The following is a 23810-nucleotide window of genomic DNA, read 5'->3' as shown; positions in this document are numbered from 1 at the left end:
ATTTGGTTTTCCGCTGCCGTCAATCAAACCTAATCAGTCGGTACATTTCATATTTTTGACTGGCGGCAGCGAGAAACCAAACTTCAACGTGCAGCTCGCAGACACAGAATTCTCATGTTTATGAAAATAGCACGAGTAAGTCTCAGATTGCTAAAGTATCAATAGATCATTTTCGAGTTCCAAATTACCGCTGTGTTCCTTGATTACAGACTCATTTGCACAGGGTTAGCCTCGTATCAGTGTCTAAATATTCACAAATACCAACGGTAAAGTCAAAAGAATGCACAACTCCAATAATACGAACACTCTGAAATTCCAAGGATTTTCTCTGGAACACATGAATATCTTGTACAAAATCGAGGCTAACCCTGAGCAACAAAGAACTCGAAACTGGAGTATTTTATAAGTGTATTTTTTTTTTCAAAATTCACCACTTTCGCATTCCCCACGAGACCGCAATGTATTATGGGGATGTGAAAGTGGTGAATAATATATTGACACCCGTGATTTCCAAGATGTCCGCAGTTCGTGTTCGATTATAGGTTATCGGTATCAGTCAACTGAAATGTATTATATTCATATGCGAACAATGTCAGCACCCACAAATGCTAGAAAAATGCAGAAAAAAGTTTGGTCAAAAATTTCCATACTGTTGCGACTGATTGCATTCACATTGTCCATAGTGCATTTCGGGCTTGATATGCTACATGCACAACATCCTTTTGTAAAAAAATGGCTGTATATGTGGATTCTAGTTTCATTTATTCTATAAGCCACAAGTACATTCAAACGGTAGTAAGGCAGCTTATCGTGTTGTAGTAATAAACATAATGAAAGCTAAGTTAAAGTGCTACAAATATATACCCAATGAAAAAAAGAATTTTTTAACCGCAGTTTATAATATGGCCTTATTTTTTACTAACGAACAGAGAAAGAGAAAAAAATATTACACGGGCAAAACAGAATCAGTGCCCTTGTTATCAATACTAACTACAATCCCACGACTAAGCTCAGAGTTGAATATTTTTATCAACAACTTAACTTAAATTTAAAAAACAACAATTATAACGAATGGAGCTAATACTTTACCTGTAAAATTCTCTACTCTGACTCTTTACAGTCATTTCTATATTTCAGTCCCTTACTAATACTAACTACAATCCCAACGATTTAGAGTTGAAGGCGTTAAATAATTTTATCAGTAAATTAACTTTAAAAGAAAGAACAACAAGAAATCATGGAGCTACTAACAGTCAACTACTCCATTACTCGGGCTAAAATTATCTACTCTGACTCTCTAAAGTCATTACGCGGGTAAAACTGACCCCTTATTAATACTAACTACAATCCCAACGAAATTTAAGAGTTGAAGAAATTTAAGAATTTTATCATTAAATTAAAATTAAAAACGACAAAAAAAATGGATCTACAGTCAACTCTCGCAATGCGGACACCCCGACATTACGGTCACCTCGCTACTGGAGCAAGTCTCCCGGCGAAAAAATACTGACAAAGAATTGACTGTAAATAACTCTCACTATTACGGACACCAAGTGACGGTCCCGAGGGACGCTCGCTATTACAGACACCAAGTGACGGTCCCGGTGGACGCTCGTTATTACGAATGACGGATAGTAACCGACGATCCCGAGCGTGTCCGCTATAACGAGAGTTGACCACATTATTTGTAAATTATATATATATATATATATATATATATATATATAAGTATAAAACGTGAAGTATTCTATGTACACCTACTTGCAAGAATGTCATACGAGAATAGAACATCTGTAATTTAGTAAATTAGTGATTTAGTACATTTAACGATTAGGAATAAATTATCACAGACGTCAGACTAACTACTAACATCTCAGAAACGCCAGGCAGCGCTAGAATTCGTAGTTTTACTTACGTTAGCTTTCCCAGTCTAAATTGAAATTCTTTTAGCATTGTTATTATGTCAACCTATTATTTTTACTGCATGATAGCCACAACGTTACACGAGCAGAAACGTACAAAAACAAATACTGATCTTATTTTTTATTCATTTTCGTTTTAATTTTGAAATTACATCTTTATCTGCATGCCGGTTACATCACGTCGTCCAAAAATTATCTTTTTCTTACTGATGAATTCGAGTCTGACGTCAGTGATAATTTATTCCTAATCGGTAAATGTACTAAATCACTAATTTATTAAATTACGAATGTTCTATTCTGGTATGACAACCTTCTTGCAAGTAGGTGTATACAGATCATTGTTCCCAAATATTCTGTGACACTGTCAATCACATGACTAGTTTTTTTGCGGTCTTGGCAGAGGCAACTTGAATCGGATTTTTTTCTGGCATGTTTTCATGATATCACTATTCTTGTGATCTTTAATAGTAGAGTCAAAACCCCGGTATAGCAAGTAGTTCATCTACTTTAAATCCTGAAAATGGACCGAAGACAGCTTAGTATATATACATCCTTCCTTACTCGTCCTTTCCTCTCCTCCCGGCCACTCTCCTCCTCTCCTCTCCCTTTCATGGACCACCCCTCCAGCCCATACTTTCACTCTTCTTATTATATCTTCTCTCTTCTATTCGTCTTCTTCTTCTTCCTCAGCATGTAACATTCATAACATAATGTAATGATTATCATTAAAAAAATACCTTTATGTAGTTTGAGTCCACCTCTTGGATAATCTCCGATGCGATCTTGATTGCTCGTAAAGCGGTTTCTTTGTCATACACATCATGCGGTATGTTAGGGGAGCTCACTTGATCTGGATAACGCATGCGCATCGAATTTCCAACCTCGCATTCGAGTTGTGACGCTAGACTTTGTAGAGTGCTGTTGTTCAGTTCTCGAGCAAGCGATGTAAGGCTGTGGGTGCTAGTCTTGTCAGCGTCTTTGGAATACTGTGCTGCTTTGAGGGCTTTCTCTGCAGACTGAAAATACGAAACAATTTTAATATCAGAATGTAGCCAATCTTGTAATGCTTTTGACATATTCGAGTCATTCAAATCAGTTTTAGTTATTTAGACAAAAATGCCTTGCACATATTATGATAGTGGTCAAACTAATTGACCATTGATTAATTGATATTTAAAAAACTCATTAATAATTCATGAAGGAAACACAATAGAAATCATGACCATGAAGGAGGTTTTATATCTGATATAAGATGCGTCTTCATTTGCATAAACTTTAACTTGGATTTTCTCTATCAAACTTGGTTCACTTCGTAAAGAATTCTTTACATTATGAGAACATACATCACTGAGTTTTTTAAGCCGTTTAATAAACTCGCAGATCGTGTTTTATGGGGTCTAAAACCACTCGGCTACGCCTCGTGTTTTATACCTGATAAAACACTCCTGCTCGTTTATTAAACAGTACGAAAGCGATATTTCACAATTATCCTAAAGCGAGGTGATTATCGGTGGAATATTTACCAAGTCCGCGAGTCTTCGAGCAGCGAGATAAATATTCACCATAATCACTAAGCTGAGGTGAATAATCGTTTTAGTATGATTGCTAGACTTGAATATCAGAGAGTATCGCGGTTCACTAAAATAGTTTCTTATATTTTTGAGACGACAATATTTTGTGCTATTGTCGTTTCAAAATAAAGGTTTCTGATTGGCTAACGCGCGACGAAAAGGAAAGATTGAGCGCGTTTGGCGTTGCTTGCGCCATAGCGCGTGCTCGTAAGGAAAATTTTTGTTTTTAATCAAAGGAAATCGGTCGGTTTTCCTCTTTTTTTTGAGTGTTAAATTCTTTAGAATCGTGATCCGTCGCTTCGCGACTTTGCCAATACCGAATATATTTTCTTCCAACTAGCCGTCAATATTTCGTGGTATTGCCGTCTCTAAGATAAAAAATTGTCTTAGTATTACCAAGGGAGCAAGGCAAATGCGCGCAAGCTCGCGGTTTTCATCTATTGGGTTTCCTGTGGTAAAAATGGGCTTCCTGTGGTGATGACGAATGCGGTTTTTCGAAAAATATAGTGCGGGCTCAATGCAATATGGCGCTACACATAAGTTAAAGGTGTATATTTATACCAAAGCCCAATCAAAGCGCGACAACTGCTATAACAGTCTTCCTCTGTCAAAATTACACCACAGGAAACCCAACTGTTCAAAACCGCGCGCGTGCGCCCACTTGCCGTGCTCCCTTGGTATTACTTTCACTCTGGTAAACTTTGGGAAACCTCATAATCAACCCGCTCGAGCAGTGAATATCGTCTCATAATCACTTATCGTTCGACCAATCACAGCAGGCGAAACTATATTCAAATCCAAGATTATACTAACAAGGATTAATCACAGGGTGGTCTTCAAAGTTGTTCATCAATTGAAAACAATTAAAAGTTTCAGTTCAAATCATGCGAGCCAGTTCATACGATTATTTGTTTCAACACGGAATCAAAGGCACGCTTTTTGATGTCTCGCGGGCATGAGCGAAGTAAAATACACTCATCTCCGCAATCAACCAATGAGAATTCAGTAGTAACGAAGTTCTACAACTTACGTGACACGCGATAACATACCTGATGGCACTTGAAGCACGCCCATTCGTACTGAGGTTCTTTGACAATCTACATCGTTACTTGCTGCTTCCAGATCTGCTTCGCTTGTTTGTACCACCTTCTTGCTTCACCAGGTTGAGGGTTACGTCTGTATGACCTCCAAGAAAAAGTAGAAAAGCCACCGCCACTATAGAAGGAAGATCTTTGGCCACTGTGATATCGTGCACGGTCTGACCAGCAATTAAAAAAGCTACTGTAGAATCCGCTGTAGCTGTGATCAGATCTCGTGGAACTCCGTGTTCGAGTCCTCCCGGCAAAGCGTTCTTCTTTTTCAAGTCTTTCGATTTCCTGCTGAATAAACTTAAACACCTCTGTACAAAACTGTTCATTTCCAGGATTCTTGTCTGGATGCCACTTAAGGTACAGACGCTTTATGATCTTTTTTCGTTTCTCTTCGGGTTGCTTCCAAGCCTCTTGGAGAATTCTTCTGATCTCGTTTCGAATTTCATGCTCATCAAGATTGGCAGGCTTTTCATCTTGAGAACCTGTGAAGGGTTCTATTTCTAAACACTCACTGTTCCCTTGGCTTGGACGATAGAACTTGTACAAGTCTGCTGCGTCTACAACAATTGGTTCTTTGTCTTTCCCGATATCAATTCTGTATTTTCTTAAGCTTGGTTCTGTGTTTGAGGGTTGTCCATCCTCGGTGACTTCTTCGATGACAATTGCATAGATGTAGGTTGGGGTGCCATCTTCTCCTCGAAGACTTGGATCATCAAGCTCGTAACCAACGTACTCACCAGGACTGAACACTGTGAAGTCATCCACCAGCAAGTGATGGTCTGTAATATGAATGAAGCTGCCAGGTGTAGGAAGACTTGTTGCTTCAGTTTTTATCACTGACTTGTCCTCGCGAATCTTTAGTCTATCCAAGAGTCCCTTTATTTCGTAGGGTTTTGATGAGAGCAATGTCGGAAGGTGAACCAGCATTGTTTTCAGAAGATGTCCCGTTATTCTATCTATAATTTCAGCCACCACTGAAACGTACGTGGAAAGATCAGCTTCCTTTTCGATGTATATCTTCCACACTTTTTGATCCTTTTCTTTCGTTTCTTCCTCGAAGCAAGAAACGTCTAATTCACTCCTAGGTATTGCTCTACCACTGTACACAAGCTTCGTCCGAAGGTTAGGAACGCTGTACACATGAATGCATCTCAACCTTTCTTGTACCAAGGCAGGGATTTCTGTGCTGGTCTGCACATCACTTTTGTAGTCAGCATGTTTGATCAGGCGTATCATTCCATGACAAAACTCACTTGATCTCAAAACCTGTCGGAGGTACTGTGCTGTACTGGAACAAGAAACAGCCTGGTCCCCGTCCATCAATGTTTCATGAACCACTGACGTAAGCATACGAGGACGAATGGATTGAGGAAGTTTTTTCAACAGCAAGTCATCATTAGCAACGTTCAATCCACATTCAGAGAGCTTGACCAGGATTAAGTTGTTGAAATGTTCAATTCTTTCTTTAAAATGAGGAGCATCATTGTACAAAATATCTGTAGATTTTCTCAAAAACACCATATTCTGAGCTTGGTTATCAGGGTTTCGCATTGTTCCTGGCAAGTACAGTTTTAAGCCTTCAGCGGGTGTTCCTTGGTCGTCTTTAGCAATTATGTCAAAAAGGCCTTTGGTTGCCTTAAAGGCATTGGATATCTGGTTAGGATCCAGTTTTTGGTAAGCAGACTCCGTATATATGCTTCTCAGGACTTCTGCATACTGTGCTACAGTGATAGTGTTGGTTGTACCAAGATTCTCAAACAGTACTGTATAAGATGCCACTTCCTGGGGAATCTTGTACAGATATGGCTGGATTTCCTGGTCTGATGTGATATCCACGGCCACTTGGTTAGGAAACACAAATCGCTCGCCACCATCAACTACAATGCAGTGGATGTTCTTCAGCTCATTTATGACCTTTTCATTTCCATTGTAGTTCCTTTGCAGATACTTGTAAATGCTTGTCATTATTGCAATAATCTTTTTAAGATCATTAATGCTTCGTTTTCCGACAAAGTTGTCGGTGCAATTCAATTGGTACTGTGCGTTGCAAATGTTCTTGCTATGATTGACGACCATATCAACGGATGGGTTTTGAAGAATGCCCAGTCGTTGGGAAATCTCGTTTTTCTCTTGGTTAGTAACGTTATCACAATGCAACGGATTGTGAGTCATTGACAGAAGGTTAGCAGTTGTCCAGGTAATATATTGGTTCTTGGAGGCTACAGAGCCTTGAAAGCAAATACACGGCGAACCAGTTTTCCCCGTGCCATACTGCTCGTGGACGCCTTGCAGACTAGGTTCGACGACATAAGGAAAGATGAAACATATTTCCTTAACATCATCCAGTAGCTTGCTGGTTGCAATGTTCTCAGATTCGAAGAGGTAAGTTATCAAAGCTTCCGATTTCTTTCTTGTTCCATCATCTAGCCTTGTTTTGGCTTCAATTTCAACTTCTTTGGCAAATTTCAGGAACTGTGCATCACTAACTTCATAGATGAGTCCTATCCGACGTAGAAAGGGTAGCCATTCAGCCTCACAAAACGGTTCTGGTGGAAACATCTCTTGGTTGTTTTTAAACATTGCAGCAAAAACTTTGTTAGACGGATCGTAAAAGGAAGATGCTGGTTTTAAAGCCCCATCTTGTGCTGTCATAAACTTCATTTTGAAGAGCGCTTGACTGAGTTTTGTCAGTTTTGCCAGTTTTGCTTTTTTCGTTATTTCTTCATCGCTTAAAATTGAAATACTTGTTTTTAGCACATTCAGTAACTCGCGGACAAATATCACGTGTTTTATTCGTGCTTCTTCGCATATCTCCTCAAACTTCTCGAAGATGATGTCACAGTAAACATCCACCTCATCTTTAGTGTGACATTGAAGGAATTCATGCAGCTTTTCCAAACTCTCATTCTCTTTGAGAAAAACGATTCCTGACGTTTCTTGCCATATGTGCATGTCGTCCTTTGGAATTCTTGACGACAGAACATATGCTTGCTTTCCGCTGATACTAATGATGTCATCGTGAATGGTTTCGTAAAGAGGCAACCTTTTCAGTTTTTCAGCAGTTGAGGGTTCCAGCTTGGTAAGGTGATTATTAAAATATCCTAGCACATGGAGACAATCATCTGCTTCAAAGGCTTTAAATGAGTTAGGATCAAAACTCATTTTCTTCAAAAGTACAGTAAGAACTGAATTTGGGTCTGCAAGAGATGCCACAAGTCGTTTTGCCGTTTTAGAAGGTCCACTCCTGTACCCAGACATAGATTCACCATCGATCAAGCTGCAGTTTAGTTGAGGAAGGAGAATTTTCTTCAAAGTTTCCTTTAAGTCGAACCCGGTTGAACTTTCTAAATCAATCACAGTGTTAGACATGCCCATGGGGAGGAGGATATGCTTGACACTAACTGGGTGGACGTGTGGGTTAGCTTCAAATGCTGGTAAAAGACACCAGTGCATCACAGGAGTTAACGCCTCTTGGGCTATGCACTTCCTTGCCTCTTTGTCTTGCAGTTCATGGCGTTGTTGCAACTCCTTTCTCTCATGATAATTCTGAGGATATTTCCTTGTACGACTCTGTGCTTCATCGTAACGCTCGACCTTTTTCTCGATATAATTCGAAAAGAACCTCCACACATGCCATATCCATTGTTTGCTTGGAATCTGGTGGTTTTTATTCTCTGGATTCCAAATCACAACTCTGTCCGTCGTTCTGTAATGGTTCTCGTCCATTTCCCTTGGGAGAAGACTTGCAAAAGCTTTGATGTCAAATGTCTTAAAGACTGGAGACATAAATGGGTTGGAGTCCCGATCAAAATGAAAGACGCCATTGAAGAGCTGTTTGTGCACAAACATTGAAGAACAACTAGGAAGTATTTCACAGTAGCTGCTAAGGAAGACTTTGTCTGATTGGCGGAAGACTCCGAGAACCTCATCTTGAGTAAGTAAGAGTGGCAGACCATCAAGTCTTTGGAAAAACTTTGCATCTTGTTTGCAGTATTTTAGAATCCTTAGTAAGTTTTCAATATTCCTGAATGGGGTCTTTGAAATTGACAAGGGTAGATTTCCTACGTCACACAATTGATCAGAAGAGTTGTATGTTGAAAAGAAATCAATAACATCTTTTGGAGTTATACGACTCACATCCACGCTTGCCGTGATAAAACGGTTGTGAACGTCGATATCATCCGGTGTAAAAAGCAAATTGATACCCAAGGCAAGGAGAGTGTCTCTCAGTCTCTTAGAGTCTTTCACAGCTTTGATTTTCATTTCTTCGTTGAGTGATTCGTAGTATGGGGGTAGTTTATCTGATAAACTACCAAAGAAAGCTCTGTTGCGTCCATGCCCTGTTGATGGCAACCACTCAATACAAACACTATCTTGGTGTTGATTTCCTTCAAAGCTTTCGCGTAGCACTGGAAGCAAAGGCAAGTGTCTTTCATTCATGTAGCGGTACACTTCCCTTGTCAGAGTTTTCCAATACTCTTCTTTGACAGCAAATGATGGAAAATACTTGAAGTAGTTTGAAAGAACACATTCTCCATTATTTCGGTCACCATTAATAAATGTCTTTCCATTAGCGTTTCTCGGCAAGGATATATGCTGCCTCACCTCATCTAGTAAGGTTACATAGCATGGCGCAACCACTTGTCGCAGTAATGCATCATTCCAGTTACTCCTGTAGTCTCTTTTATCATCTCTCCACAGGCTTCTACGATCCTCGTGGTTTAGAGCAAAATGGCCATTAATGTGAACTGGAAGACCGGTTTTGAAAGGAAGGGGAAGAAAACAAAAGGCTTTTCCCTGAGTATCTTGGTGATCCCCCGAAGAACTGATCAACGATGCCACTCCACCACGTGGTAACAGACCAAGATCTCCTCTTTCAAATGCTTCTTCAATGTTGTCTGGGATGTCCTCTTGGTTTTCAAAGCCAATTTGCTGTACGACAAACCATTTCTGTTTCAGACCTCTACTATCTTTCAGTTCCAAGACATAGGAAACTTTCTTTAAAGGAATGTCAGTCACTGATATTTCTCTACTCTGTAGATTGACATAAGTCGTAAAATCTCGTCGTTTTTCTTCGTCTTCTTCTGATAGCGATGCCGTCACACTGTATTTTTCGGTCATGTTTCCAGTTTCCTTGTCAATCTCAAAGACTGAGATTTCTTTCACGTTGTTAACAAAAAGAAGAATTTCAAGCATTTCGTTTTTGAAAGAATCAAGCAGGTTATTGAGATCTTCATTTGATATACATTTAGGGGTTATGCAGCTTTTTGGCTCTTTAGCCATTTCCTGGTTGCGAAAAGGAAAACGAAACATCGTTCCGTTGTTAATTGGAAAATGTTCGCCAAGGTAGCAAGGAAACACATCGGTGAATATTCTTTTGAGGTAAGAAATATTGTCGTAAATACCTCCAGGGTTGAATTCATCTGCACCAGGAACGAACCTCAAAGTTGGGTCAAATACGCACATTACTTCGCCAATCTCTTCTCCTTGTGACATAAATGTTGGCGCATCGGTCAGATGATACACTGCATTGAATCCCACACCATACTGACCAGTTTTGTTTGGATCATCTCCTTTACTCCCTTCGCCAAGGTTTTGTATTCCCTCGATGTCACTCTTTGTGAATGGTGCGTTGTTGTAAACGCACAAAGCAGGCCCTTGGAGGGGCTTCCAGCACTCTTCAAAGACTCTCTCATCTGGATGTTGCCGTGGATCATTGATAAAACAGACTTTTTTGGCCTTAGCATCGTCTGCATTCTGGAGAAGTTCTTTCATGATTGATTCATCGCCTGGATATCCGTCTAGTATGCGTTTAAGCCTTTTAGTAAGCTTCTCTTTCTGTCCAAATGGACGACCAAATGTGCGCTTGCATTTGCTAAGTGTTTCCTGTCTTCTTGTCTTCGCTCCAAGTGTGATGCAATCCTTTGGTGGTATACCGTCATATGCATAAAGGACTCCTTCCTCATCGGGCATCCAATGGCAGTCCTTCACACATACATCTGTTGACGGTTTCATAATCCTCTTCGAATCAGGGAGGAAAATAGTTCCATACTTCTCCAGATCCTGCTTTTTCATGATAGCTGCCACCAATTTTGAAACAGTTACCACCTTATCGAGCTCTTCTGTAACTGGATTCTCTTCATGTTTATGTTTCACCTTTTGAAGCGTCTTGATGTAATCATGGGCCTCAAACGATTCTCGAACCCCAGCGAGCATAAACAATTCACGAAATTTCAGATAGCTTTCAGTCATTGGGCATAGATATGGCGGAAATTGGATTTCTGAAGAAAATGCAACTTGTTCACATGAAAGAAAGTGCTTCTCGACGAGAATGAACTCAAGTGGTTTTAGGAAGTCCACGATGTCTTCCTTTACTTCCCTGGGACTGCATTGAAGGTAGTCATACATTTTCTCTAAACCTTTCTTGAGTTCATCGAAGCTGTTGGTGTTTCGAAAAGCTTCGTCCGCTGCTACTGCACTTTTCAGCTGCATCTTGACTTGATCAAGAGAAGCTGTCTTATTAGTCATGGACAAAATATTTCCAACTTTCCGGTTAAGGTGGCCACATCCACTTTTAGAGTCATCCAGGATCGGTACACACACACTGGCCAAATACTTCACCTCTCTCGGGTAAAGTTCTGCTGCAGATAGAAAAGTGTTGATTTGATATTCGTCTCCCCTCCATTTGAAAGGAAAGGCTTCTGGTTTTTTCATTATCGGAAGGAACTGAACTCGTTGCAGTCTCGTCTGAACATCATTGTCAACCTTATGATCGTTATCCAGTTTCCTATCAATGAAGGCAAGAATCAGCTTCGTTCTTTCCAAAGCTTGATGGTAGGGAACAAGACTTTTGACGCTCTCGGCTCTTTCTATTACTTCTTCCCACTCAAGGTAATCATCTCGCATACCTAATCTCTTTAACGTCACTAAACGTTCCTCCGAAGTAAACTTATCCCCAAGAGGAAATCTCCCGTCTTCAGGGCTGAACAGTTGCGCCGCTTTGCCACCGGGATTGAGAAGTTCTTTAGGGTACTTTAGTTGAAGCCCCAATGATGAAGAAGGAATACAACGATTACTTCCAACAAGTTCCCTAAGTATCTCTGAAGTGTCGTCAAGAGCGTAGAGAACGAGTTCGTTTCTTGAGCCTGCGCCTATTGAATCAATGGCGGGAAAGAACACTTCACTGAAAAAACGTTCTTTGTTGTAACACATCTTTTGTATCCCATTTTGTAGTTCATATCTTTCAAAGGATCTCGATACATCTTCAGGCATGTCAACTACAATGGTATTTGTACCTTCTAAACTGGTCTTGAATAGGTCAAATGCGATCTGGCCAATCTGTTGCACCCTTCTAAATGCAGGCTCCAAAAACACGACATTCTGCATACTGGTCCATTCATGATTATCTGAAAACAGCTCTGGATGTTCATAAAATAATGAACTGTAGAATCGGGAAGCGATCCCATGGCAGTTTGTTTGTACATCAGAGCACCTTGGCCACAACGAATGAAATACGTATCCATTGCGCGACGACAAGTCCTTCATGTCATCCAGCATGCTGATGTATGTCTGACAGACTACTTCCCTCATAAGAACATCGTTCCATGCTGCACCTTGGTCTGTCTTGTCTTCTTCTGTTCTTTCACGTAGATAACGTCTGTTGTCACTGACAGCAAAACAACCGTTGATATGGACTGGAAGGCCACTGTGGATGGGTAATGGAAGGAAGCAAAACACTCCACCATTATGGCAAGACGTACTATCTTGATATTTATCCTGAGAGTCGAAAGGCTTCGCTATTGGAACAGGTACAAAGTTCCCTGGGTGTACTTCTGTAAGCTTTGCTGCTACTCCTGCTGTAGGAAGTAAGCCTTTGTTCCTTGATGCCATTTTCAAAGCTTCTCCTTTAACCATACAAGACGTAACCAGCCATGAAACTTGAGTCCCTCCTGAGGCAGCAAAAGCAGCTAGATATTCTTTACCCTGATCTGATAAGGCACACTGACAGTTAAGTATCATGGAAGACTTCATGAACACTCTATTCAGAGAACTGAAGTTTCCGTTTAAAAGCTGTTCCATAAAGGAAGAGGATGCTTTTAAAATGCTGCTTTGCTTCACAAACTCTTGTTCTTCACTTGTCAACTGCTGCACAGAGTTTGACAATGAAACTTCACTTTGGAGTTGGTGCACTACCCTCCTGCATGACTTTGAGATACGAAATAACTCGACTGGCTCTGGAGATTCTGTGCTCTCATTTCTCAAGTGGTACACAGTAACTCGAAGTACATTCTGAGTGAACAGTAACAAAGATTCTGCTCCATGGAAAAGAATTCCCAGCAACTCTTTTACCTGGTTCCCATCGTAGTGAAGATTCTTGATTCCACTTTTTAATGCCTGACTTGCTGTTCTAAGTGGCAATCGAAACAGGGTACCATTGTATGATTTCTGCTGTGCTCCAGGTCGAAGGTCGCAGCCAAATATCCCATTGTACGGCTTAAACTGGTTTTCCAGCCTGCAAAGCTTTCTCTCCTCCATTCTTAACTTTATTCCAGGCTTACTCTTGTCTCGTATTCCCTTTCCAAGGTACGTGGTATGAGGGTCGAGAATCACGATAGAGTTTCTACTGACAAAGCTTGGAACATCTGTTAAATTGTAAACAGAGTTAAACCCAAGACCAAAACGTCCAATCTTTCTGGAATCTTCCTTCTTAGTGGCTGCGTTGAGTTTGACGATGTTCTGGAAATCTTCATCCGAGAATACGGCATCGTTGTAAGCCCACAGGGCGGGACCTTGACATTCTTTCATCCCTTCGTCTATCAAGCGTGTCATGCAATCCTCGTTTGTTCGCTCATCGTACAAGATTCGTACCTCAGTGGCCCCTGCATCATCAGCGTTCTGTATCAGTTCTTTGGGCACAGACAAGCCGTCAGTATACCCATCCAGCAGCCCACGAAGCCTGTCTAACAGCGACTCGGACTGACCGAAACTTTCACCCATTTCAAGCTCGTCTGCACTAAGGAATCGGCTCATCAGTGTAGGTACCTCTAACAGCTCTGCCGTCGAAATCGGGACGTTTCTGTGAACTAGCTTGATTTCCCCCTCTTCTTTATCATCAAAATCACTCATGTCATAGCCTTCTTTTTGCCACTCTAGATCACAATATGTGCACTCGCTAACTGAAACGAGCTCAAGTCTCGTATTGTCTTTAACATCTACAGGAAGTAAGAGTGTTTCTCTAAGATCTGTACTGAATGGTTGTCCATTTGAAGGTTTCAGTTTATTTAAGATCGTAATTACGAGAGTCAAATCACGTTCACAGGAACTAGGTTCTTGTTTTCTTTCCTCGTGGGCTGTCTTGATTTGTCTAAGGATATTTACCAAATCCTCTTCATTGAATTTAACTTTTATGCCACACTCTTTAAAGAAGCCGCTGAAACCTTTTGTTTCTGTTGGTAAAGATGAAAAGTACGGAGAAAGGTTTATAGACGGACTCTCGATTGAAATTTCATTTGGACTTGAAAATCCATCTCCGTTCCACACCCACTTTGAGATATTCTTTCCTTGCAGCGCTTTCTTAACTTCAGAACTGTTTTGTTTGGCAAGATAAGAGTAAATATCTTTGACGACAGGAATGAAAAGATGCTTTTCGTCGACGTTGTATTCTGAAGTGACATGTCGAAGGTGCATTACGACGTCGCTTACCACTGGGTTTTCGTTCCATTTGAAGTACTCAGAGAGCTCTGGACATGCGTTAGATTGTATGTCAACTAGATTTTTAACACTCCCAACAACATTAATAAAGTCAATTGACTTGACATCTTTGGGACAGGCTAAAAAACCCGCGTCACCTTCCTTCAAGGGAAGAGCGCTAGGATACGTTATAGGCCTAGTAGTGACCACTGGAACCCAGGGAATGGACTTGAGTTTCTGGATGACGGGTTCTTCAGAGCCATTTCTCTTTTTGAACGCATTTAAATGCTTACTTAAATACATTAAGATACCATTTGACTTTTGGATTGCTTCGCTTTGATCTTTGATGTCTGTAACCATATTAGCACTGTTCAAGACATCACATGGAGTGATCTTTTCTTGTCCTTTCAGACCCAAATTCTTCAAATGAGCATTAACTTCAGGTTGTGAGTAATACGACGTTTCCGGAAATACCTCTTCACCCAGGAAGATTTTTGTAAGAAGATCATCTTCAGGATTAAACAGTTCGGTGGGCTTCTTCCTCGAGTTGTCACTAGACACAACAAATGACAAACACTGTAGCTTTTGTTTGATGCACCTTAATTCCTTCCCATGAAGACTACCAAACCGTTCAAGGGTGTACTTGGCCAGCACGTCAACCTCCCTTTGAGCATAGTTGTTACGCAAAGCATCGTCCAACAATGTCTTCAATAAAACAATGAGTGTCATTTGCAAAGTGTTGAGCAATTGAGCAAGAGCTCGGCTGCTGCGATCTCTCATGTCAAGTAAGTCGGTGAATACAGACACAGCTGGCAAATCATCGACTGGAGCTCCAATATTCACTTCCTCTAGTGACACGAAACGCGACAGTCTCTCTCCACAACCAACATATGTTTCAAACAAGGGTAGTTGTCGTAGTAAAAATGTTTCATTCGGTGTTAGACTCGATAAACTTGAAAGAAATGTTCTGAATGAACGAATCTTGTCAGCAGGTAGTCCTCTCATCTTCTGTAATAGGTCGTCCTTTCTCTGGGGACTTTTAAAAATGACTCCCATGGCCTGAAGTACCCCCTTTGGACTTGCCGGATTAACGAAAGAAGGAACTAGTTCCGGGTAATGCCGAATGCACTCTGGAAGATCTTTCAAGATGGTTATACCAAGATCCTCCAAGACGTGACACACTGACTCATCAATATTTTCACCGTTGAAAGAAGCAAGAACAAGACTGCATGGTTGCTGAATTCTTGCAAGATGTACCTCGCTCTGATTGGACAACGGGGTCACAGGAACAAGAGAAAGCCCGATAAATGCATCTAAATCAGACGTCGAGTGTGCAAAATGTCTACCAAAATACTCCCACAAGGTCTTCAACCATTCAATTGCTGGGTGGTTGGATTTTCCAGGGTGCCAGGTCACGTGATCTTCTGAGCCTAACCAATCAGAAGGCAGCGTTTGGTGGAGATGCCGTATAACAGCTTCTTTGTTGAAGTAACATAACTGCGTATGGCCTGTAAAAAAGGATACTTTTAATGATCAATCAATTTCAACAAAGTTTCGAAATTTTGTAATTCCATATTTTACAATTAATGCATGCTCAATTACAGTAATTACATATAATCATCACTAATTGAACATTTCATTATCGAACATTAATCTGGCCGTGGACATCAACTAGCATTATCATCAATCATCATCACTGATGATTGACACTCATTTTTAGTCTGATTAGTTACCTTTCCTAACTGCCTTTTTCAATTTGTCTGTTACAATGTCATCCAAATCTGTATCCAAGAACCTTCCCTGTAACCCTGGCAACAGTGACTTTGGGTGTTCAGCGGAATCAATGTAAATTGGATCATCTCTTCCTCCTCTGAATGCTGTGAATGTCTTGTCAGATAAGGGTAGTAATTCGAGACCTTCAAGTTCTGTGAAGTTAGAATCACTGAGAACAAACTTCAGAAGTAGAATCTTGTCCTGGTGGCTCAAACAGGAGTAGCAAGATGGATATGCCTTTAAACTCTCTCTCAATGTCTTTGGGGTGACATGATTTATAGTACGGAATTTATGCAGAGCTGATTCCACATGTGCTGGAACTGTGACAACTTTTTGGCTTGCTTTGTTAAGAAGGTCAATCACAATTCCTCTCGTGGACTGATCACTTTTCTCTAGACTGTCAAGGAGAACCTCTTCCACTTTGCACCAGCCTCCGCCATTAGCATTCGTGTGTAACACTTCAGATTGCAGCAGTATATCAAATAATGGCTTCAGAATGCTCTTCCATTTCACATCAACTTTGTTTACGTCTGGCCATGCACTGTACGCATCACTTGTGACCAACCTTTGTCGTGGTTCCTCCTTTGACAAACATGAAATGACATGGAGAATAAGCTCAGCGTAGGCCTTGGGCAGCACTTCCTGCAACAACCCTTTGTTCCACAGCAATGACTTGTCTGTTAAGGGTTGGATTGTTTCATCTTGATCAGCACTTGGCCATTTCAGATGACGACGGTTCTGACTCAAGGCAAAGAAACCATTAACATGAACAGGCAGACCTGTCATGCTCTTGGTTTCTAGCGGCAAAGGTAAGAAGCAGAAAATATGGCCCTGTGGCTCAAATGGACTTGTTTTCGTCCTCTTCCTTTCGTTCCCACTATTTATTTTTCTTCTCTTGATTCCGTTTCCTGTGCTGTTTTTTATAATTTCAGAATCATGTTCATCATCGATATCGTCATCCACACATTTCTCGTTAAGATCCCTATCCATGTTAACATCTGTACAGTCTTCGTGCTTCACTTGTGGCTGAAGAGGTAAAGCGACACCAACCAATGGCAAGTAGCTGAGCGATTCATCTGTCATCAAAGCTTTTATCTCATGAGTTACATCCGATCCACTAAAATACAATGTAACGACAAACGAGTGCTCTATAGGCTTCGTGCTTGGTGTTTCTCCTTCGTTGTAATGTACTGTTTCGATTGTAAGAGTGTAACTTTTTTTCACCTCAGGAAAGGAGGAACCTTTGGAAAGATCTGAAATATTTTTTTCTTTCTTTAATTTGAATTCTTTTCTCGCTTTCCTGACATCTGCCAAGCAGTGGTCTGAGATCCCGACATGGAATAGTTTTCTAGGCTGTGAAGAGTCTGCCTCTCTCTCGTAAGCTTCAATCCGTTCAATATTCATCAAGAAAAGTAGAATCAAATGAGCATCTTTTTCAAAGCATTTAAACAAACTTTGAATCTTTTCTCTCGAGTAAACTGTCTCCGATAACGGCGACTGTTTTTGCCTTAAAGGCAAACGAAACAGCGTTCCTTCATAGCTACCTTTTTCAAAGGATTCATTGGTGCAGTTAAAAATAGGTATACCCTTGTATGGGGAGAACTGGTCTGAAATATGCTCTTCGCTATGAATATTCAAGTACCATTTTTTGCCAGATATCCTAAACAATTCGTTGCTACCAAAGAACTTTTCACTTGGGTCCAGGCTTCCAAGAAACTGGCCACTGATCATACTTGGTAGGTCTAAAATCACAAGTAAATCACAAGATATTGGCAAAAGTTTTGGACTCTAAAATGTATCTTGCCGGTTCTGTTTATTGCGATTCAGCAGGCATTTAATTTAATGGTTTGCGATAATTTATGACTTAAAGTTATTTAAGTGCTACAACAGGTTTGACAACTGCCCGGGAGGGGGGGGGGGGGGGGGGGGGGGAGTAATCCGCCAGAATTTGGGTAGGGGTGTTCCGCTAAGATTCTGAAAGGGGCACCCTGTTTATGACAAAAAAAACTCAAATTTGTAGACCCTGTTCATGACGAAAGATATAATTTATTGCACTGAATTCCTGTTTCAATTGTCATGTCATCTTGCGTATCGTTTTTTTACGACCATAATAACCAGTTTCGGTCAATACGAAAGTAGAAACCCTGAATATGACATGAAACTCAAGAAGAACTTCGAATTTGAGTGAAATTGCATACACTGTTTATGACAAGAAGCTTGAAAAACCATACCCTGTTCAGCGGATCATCCCCGTATAGTCCATATATGGGAGTACCCCCCCCCCTCCCCCCCGAGGACAATTGATACAGTCCATTGACTAAACGTTGTCGTTGATCGGATTCATCCCTATGCGCCTAGACCGAAAAGGATAACGGGTAAATTAACATGAATCATAATTGTTCTCTATCAGTCGGTGACAATCGCACAATGGAGAGCAAAATGCACATTTGTTTTCGCGTTTTGCGCAAGGAAAAAAAGTGCCGCGTTTCACATCACATTCCATCAAAGATAATTATCTGCTTGATAACTGTTCAGAGTTATCGCCAGCTACAGATCTAGATAGTAGCTTCGAAATAGGTTACTTTGGGGATAAGAGCCAAAAATTTAGTATTTCCAGTCTAGTACATAACTTGCTCAAGACGTGTTAGATAACATATGCGGCAGCTAGTAACTGTGAATTAATTATCCCCATGATCTTTTTCAGTCTAGGCGCGTAGGGATGAAGCCGATCCAACGACAATGTTTATTCAAAGGACTGTATATAAAAAGTTGATGCAGGAAAGCGGCCGGTTATCCCTAAGCCATGACTTTTCAAGAGAAAACTTGACCGAGAAATAAAACTTAGAAGGGTTACTCTATCAAACAGACAGGGTAACCCTACCACTAGAGAGGTATTACTTTGGGTGTGCTTGTAAAACTGATCTCAGCCCACCCCCAACTTGAACCTCATGAGCAAAAAGGCACAACAAATCCTCCTATGTATTGATCTCAAGGGCGGATCCAGGGGAGGGTCGGGGGGGTCGCGACCCCCCTGTCATTCCTGAGGTCAAATGGGCTTGTTGTGCTAAAAATGCAACTGGGATTCCTTTGCCCACAAAATTTACTCCTGAGACCCCCCTTCAAAAAAACCCTGGATCCCCCTTGGATCTATATATATGGCTTAATATACATCAGGCAAACCCACATTTAATGGACCATTCATTTTTGCTGGGGAGGGGGGATGGGATTTGTGGCAGGGTCGCAAAAAATCAGCTTAAGAGGGGGTGGGCACAAAAAACCTGAGTGACGCATGTACAGTACTTTAACAATAAACAGAATAGAAAACAAGGTATGGGTATTTTTTATGCAACAACGGAGGGAGGGGACCTCAGAATTCTGGGATGGGATACCAAGCAAATCCAACTACCCCCTTCTGTGATCCCAATAAAAAATTGAATTGTCCCCTAGAAGTTTATTAACGATCATGCATATGCATGCACTACTAAATTTACACAAAAAAAGTACCTGTCATGTGAAAAACAGATTTAAATCCAAGACCAAATCTCCCAACTTTGGTGGGATCCTTTGCCTTGATGCTGTCACACAACATACCAATGCCATCCCAGTCTTCATCAGTAAACTTGGCGTCATTATAGGCATACAATGCTGGACCCTAGAATGAAATCAAGAAATGTTAAAAGTAAAAAAGCAGGGGACAACTGCACTCAAAATAAAAAAAGAACAATCAAGGATCATCTGCAAAAAAAATACCAGGACAAATTTTAAAAATTATTAAACATTACAAATAAAGGGCCAATAACGGGTGTGCCCCTATTGCCTCTCCCCACACAAAAGTGTGCAAAATAAAGGTCTGATTCAATTCTACCTGTCATTGCTAGACAAGTCTCAACTTCTAAACTGGCATATTAGTCTTCTAGCTGTCACTGAGTCATAAATTTAATTATCAAACGTATTAACTGAAGATGGCTTAATTCTTTGAAGTCTGAAAACACATTACAGAAGTACACTAGCTTAAATGCGAGACACTGGTGTGGTAATGAAATCTGTGGTAAGTAAATGCATCATCATTTTACCTGAAACTCGGCTAGGTCAGGGTGATACAAGTTCTTTGTGCCATATGAGTTATGGTCATATAAAAATTTCACTTCTTTGGCTTCAGCATCTTCAGCATTTTGAATGAGCTCCTGTAGAAAATTTATCCAGCATGAATGGCTTGGTTAATGCACGTAGCTAATTAACTTTATCAAAATAAAGGTAAATTACCAAAATCTTATAATATTGAGACAGTAATAACAGAACATTATACTGACAGCATAATGACAATTATGAGGGCTGTAATTTAGATAACTCACTAGGTTAATACATCGCCCCCTTTAAATAAAGTTTATTCTTCTTCATATCAAAACATTATAGCATGGTTAGATCTGGTAATCCAACTATAACCTACAAATCCCAGTTCAACCAATAGAATGAATACTGATACGTAGCAGTAGTTTGTCTATAAGTAGCATGCCGCCTCTTTCTTATTATTTTCCCAGTCGAGCAACTAGATCACTTTAAAGATTGTTTCAACATAAAATATCAATTGTATTAATCACATATAGTAATATCAATTTTTTAATACATTTTTGAAAAGTTAACCATGCACACCATGTACATTGAAAACAAAGAATTTGACATAAGCCAATCAGGAGCAAGCAACAACGCCAAGATCTTACTACAGGGTAGTACTTGGACATTGTGAGAAGCCGAGATTAAAATGCTTCCTGATTAGTTTAACCCCTCAAAAGAAAATATAGTTGATTCCTCCTCATTCAAGTTACTTTATTATTATTATTATTTCATTCTATTATTTCATATATATTTTCCTCTATATGCCGTCCACCTCCACATAACTATTTACATGATTTTTTTTTTACTTTACATTTTTTCCCCTGATTATATTAATCCTCATATCCCCTTACTCCCTCCTCTCAGTTAGTATTTACACCCCAGGGCTTATACTCTAGGGTTTTTGGTAATAAAGTATATTCTAACCTTGAGTATTTGTCCATCATCAGGATACTGATCTAGTATTTTCTTGATCTGTTGGATGAGTGTTGGCTGGGCAAGACCAAATTTAAGATGTGGATCCTCACCTAGTAGTCAGTAATTATTAATTGTTATTCAAATATTATTGAATACATGTATTTTTTTAAACTAAGTAATTTATTAGGATGTTTTTTAATTTTAGCTTCTATTGTGTAGTCCCAAAAATTATCCATTTACCCCCCCTCCCCCCCATGAATTTCCAAAGGGAGGGAGGGGGGGGGCAGAGAAATAACAAAATTTCAGAGTTTGTATGGAAGAAAATAGGAATTTCCAGGGGTAGTGGGGGGTGGGGGTATTTGATAATTTCTGGAACTACACAATATGAAGCTAAATACAAGAATATCCTAAAAAATTCCTTAGTTTAAAAAAAATATATATATATATATAAGAAATCTGTGAATCAATTTTCCGTAAAACAGTGCTCAATACATCGATAGAAGTAGAGCAGAATAAACTACATCCACTAATTAATTATGTATACTTTTTCTATATAAATGATAGTAACGAATATTCTTATCATTAAATCCCCTGAAGAGTGAAGCAATTCACGAAACAGGCTTGTCAGGAAAAATGTTGTCTTGACTTTTTCTTCTCAAACAAATATATATATATATATGTATATATATAACGTTAAAAGTTAAGTATTGGGAGAACAAAATTAAAAAATAACTAAACGAATAAATGAATAAATAATAATATAAATAAATAATATAAATAATAATAAACTAGAATGAATGAATGAATGAATGAATGAATGGATGGATGGATGGATGAATGAATGAGATGAATAAATGAATGAATGAATGATTGAATGGATGAATGGATGGATGGATAAAGAATGAATGAATGAATGAATGAATATTATTATCATTATTAATTTTTATTATATCCAACACTATCCAATACTACTTTATTTTTTGTTATTATTTTCAGATAAAAATATTAAAATCACTCTCAATCGTTTCAGACAAATTAGAATCCATGGCAAATGCTTGAACATTTAAAATATTGTAAATGCAGACCAAGCAGCAAGAAAACTCATGAGAATAAATCAAAACTGCAGACTGAGAAATTTCAGACGGAGAAGAAGAGTGAGTCTCATGAGACTGAGAAATACGGCCATCTATTTCGAATTCTGCTGGAAACGTGCAATCCCATATACATACATAAAACATTTCCGCCGAGTTACTGTAAAACCCTCTTTAATATCCAGCTTCTATCTTTATATGAGTTGGCGTGAACGGGGCATGACAGCTGAATTTCCGCTTTCAAAAGCGGAATTCGAAGCTTTAAGTAATTTAAAAGTTATTACAATTTAAAACGAGACTGAATATATACCTACCAGGCGTATTTTCCATCCTTAGTCCATGGCTTCAAGCACTGTGTGTATATCAAATATAGCTTGCAGCATAAACATTGGAACTGTCTAATATTAAAAGATAAAGAAAAATTTCATCAACGGTGGTTTGTGTCCCAACTTAATTCTTTAGGAACGACTAACTTTTTAAATTCGAAGCATTTCTTTTTGTACCGACCGTTCAGTAAGTGAGCAATGCAAAAATACAGCTTAAGTACCTAAGAGCTTGATAACATGATGAAAATACTCAGAGCAGATTTGCTTCAAATAGAAATAAACGTTAAAGTCAAACAAGTCGTTGGTGAGAAAGCGAAATGCTGCTTCGCTGTCAAGAAGTATTATGCAAATTAGTTCCAAGAATGTTAATTATTATTATAACCAAATATGCAGATTAGTTCCAAGAATTTTCGCTTTCATTTCGAGACTTTCGAGAAGATTTGCTCATTTGCTGCTCATTTGGTGGCTCAGCTGTGTATTGATCACTCTGATATCGACTCAAAATAAGCAATAAAAGAAGTGAAATGATATGAAATGTGGAGAATGCATGCAAGACACAAAAATCTTATTGGTTTGAAAAAACTTTTGCAACCTTGTAACACGAATGAGAATAATTACTGCAGTTTTCCACCTGGCAACTCCGACATTTCAGCGGCTTGTTGTGAAATTGGTTTTTTACTCAGCCACCAATCAAGAACATAAGCACGGACCATTAGATTTGGGGGGGGGGGGGGGGGGGTGGCAATTCATTTTGTGCAGAATTTTTTTTTTTTACGCCTCATGACTGTGCAGGAATTTTTTTTGGACATAATTTGTGTGTGGCACTTTTCTTATGCACGATTTTTTTTTCACTCTTTAAAGCTGCGCTTGAAATTTTTGGGGGGTTTTGCCCAACCCCCCCCCCCCCCCCCCCGACTCCTTCAAAAATCTAATGGTCTGTCCCTTACTTAATATCTTGAGCCAAGTCACATGTGCGTATATTTTTGTTAATTGTTAGTTAACGAAGAATTTAAGCTAATATGAATGAAGGAAGGATGGAAAAAAGGATGGATGGATGGATGGATAGATGGAAGGATGGATGGAAGGATGGATGGGTGAATTGATGGATGGATGGATAGGTTGAAGGATGGATAGATGGATAGATGGATGGATAGATGGATGGGTGGATGGATGGATGGGTGGATGGAAGGACAAAAGGACAAAGGATGGAATATGCTCCACATATTCTGACTTCCGGTATAAATTCAAACCATCTTTTTTTCCTTTATGGAACAGTTTATTTGAACAGAACTTCCGAAAAATAAGCAATTTAGACCCT

The 23810-nt window shown here is 39.6% G+C and overlaps 1 protein-coding gene across 1 annotated transcript; it reads right to left on the bottom strand.

Moving 5' to 3' along the window:
• Positions 1 to 745: 745 nt before the first annotated feature.
• On the bottom strand, positions 746 to 22833 carry LOC116289348 (sacsin). The gene is made up of 9 exons (XM_031696239.2): positions 22714 to 22833; positions 22481 to 22564; positions 21085 to 21185; positions 20121 to 20231; positions 19552 to 19699; positions 16008 to 17789; positions 4543 to 15782; positions 2660 to 2938; positions 746 to 2436 (listed from the first exon to the last, which is right to left on the bottom strand). The coding sequence occupies exons 2-7, from the start codon at positions 22494 to 22496 to the stop codon at positions 4591 to 4593; spliced, it is 13350 nt and encodes a 4449-aa protein (XP_031552099.2). The 5' UTR covers positions 22497 to 22564; positions 22714 to 22833; the 3' UTR covers positions 746 to 2436; positions 2660 to 2938; positions 4543 to 4590.
• Positions 22834 to 23810: the final 977 nt, after the last annotated feature.

The sequence above is a fragment of the Actinia tenebrosa genome, unplaced genomic scaffold (genome assembly GCF_029948245.1).
Source record: "Actinia tenebrosa isolate PJP-AT-01 unplaced genomic scaffold, QUT_ActTen_1.0 PGA_scaffold1__47_contigs__length_23844297, whole genome shotgun sequence".
Classification (NCBI taxonomy): domain Eukaryota; kingdom Metazoa; phylum Cnidaria; class Anthozoa; order Actiniaria; family Actiniidae; genus Actinia; species Actinia tenebrosa.
The sequence above is the reverse complement of the archived record's forward strand: the minus strand, read 5'-3'. Positions and strand labels throughout refer to the sequence as shown.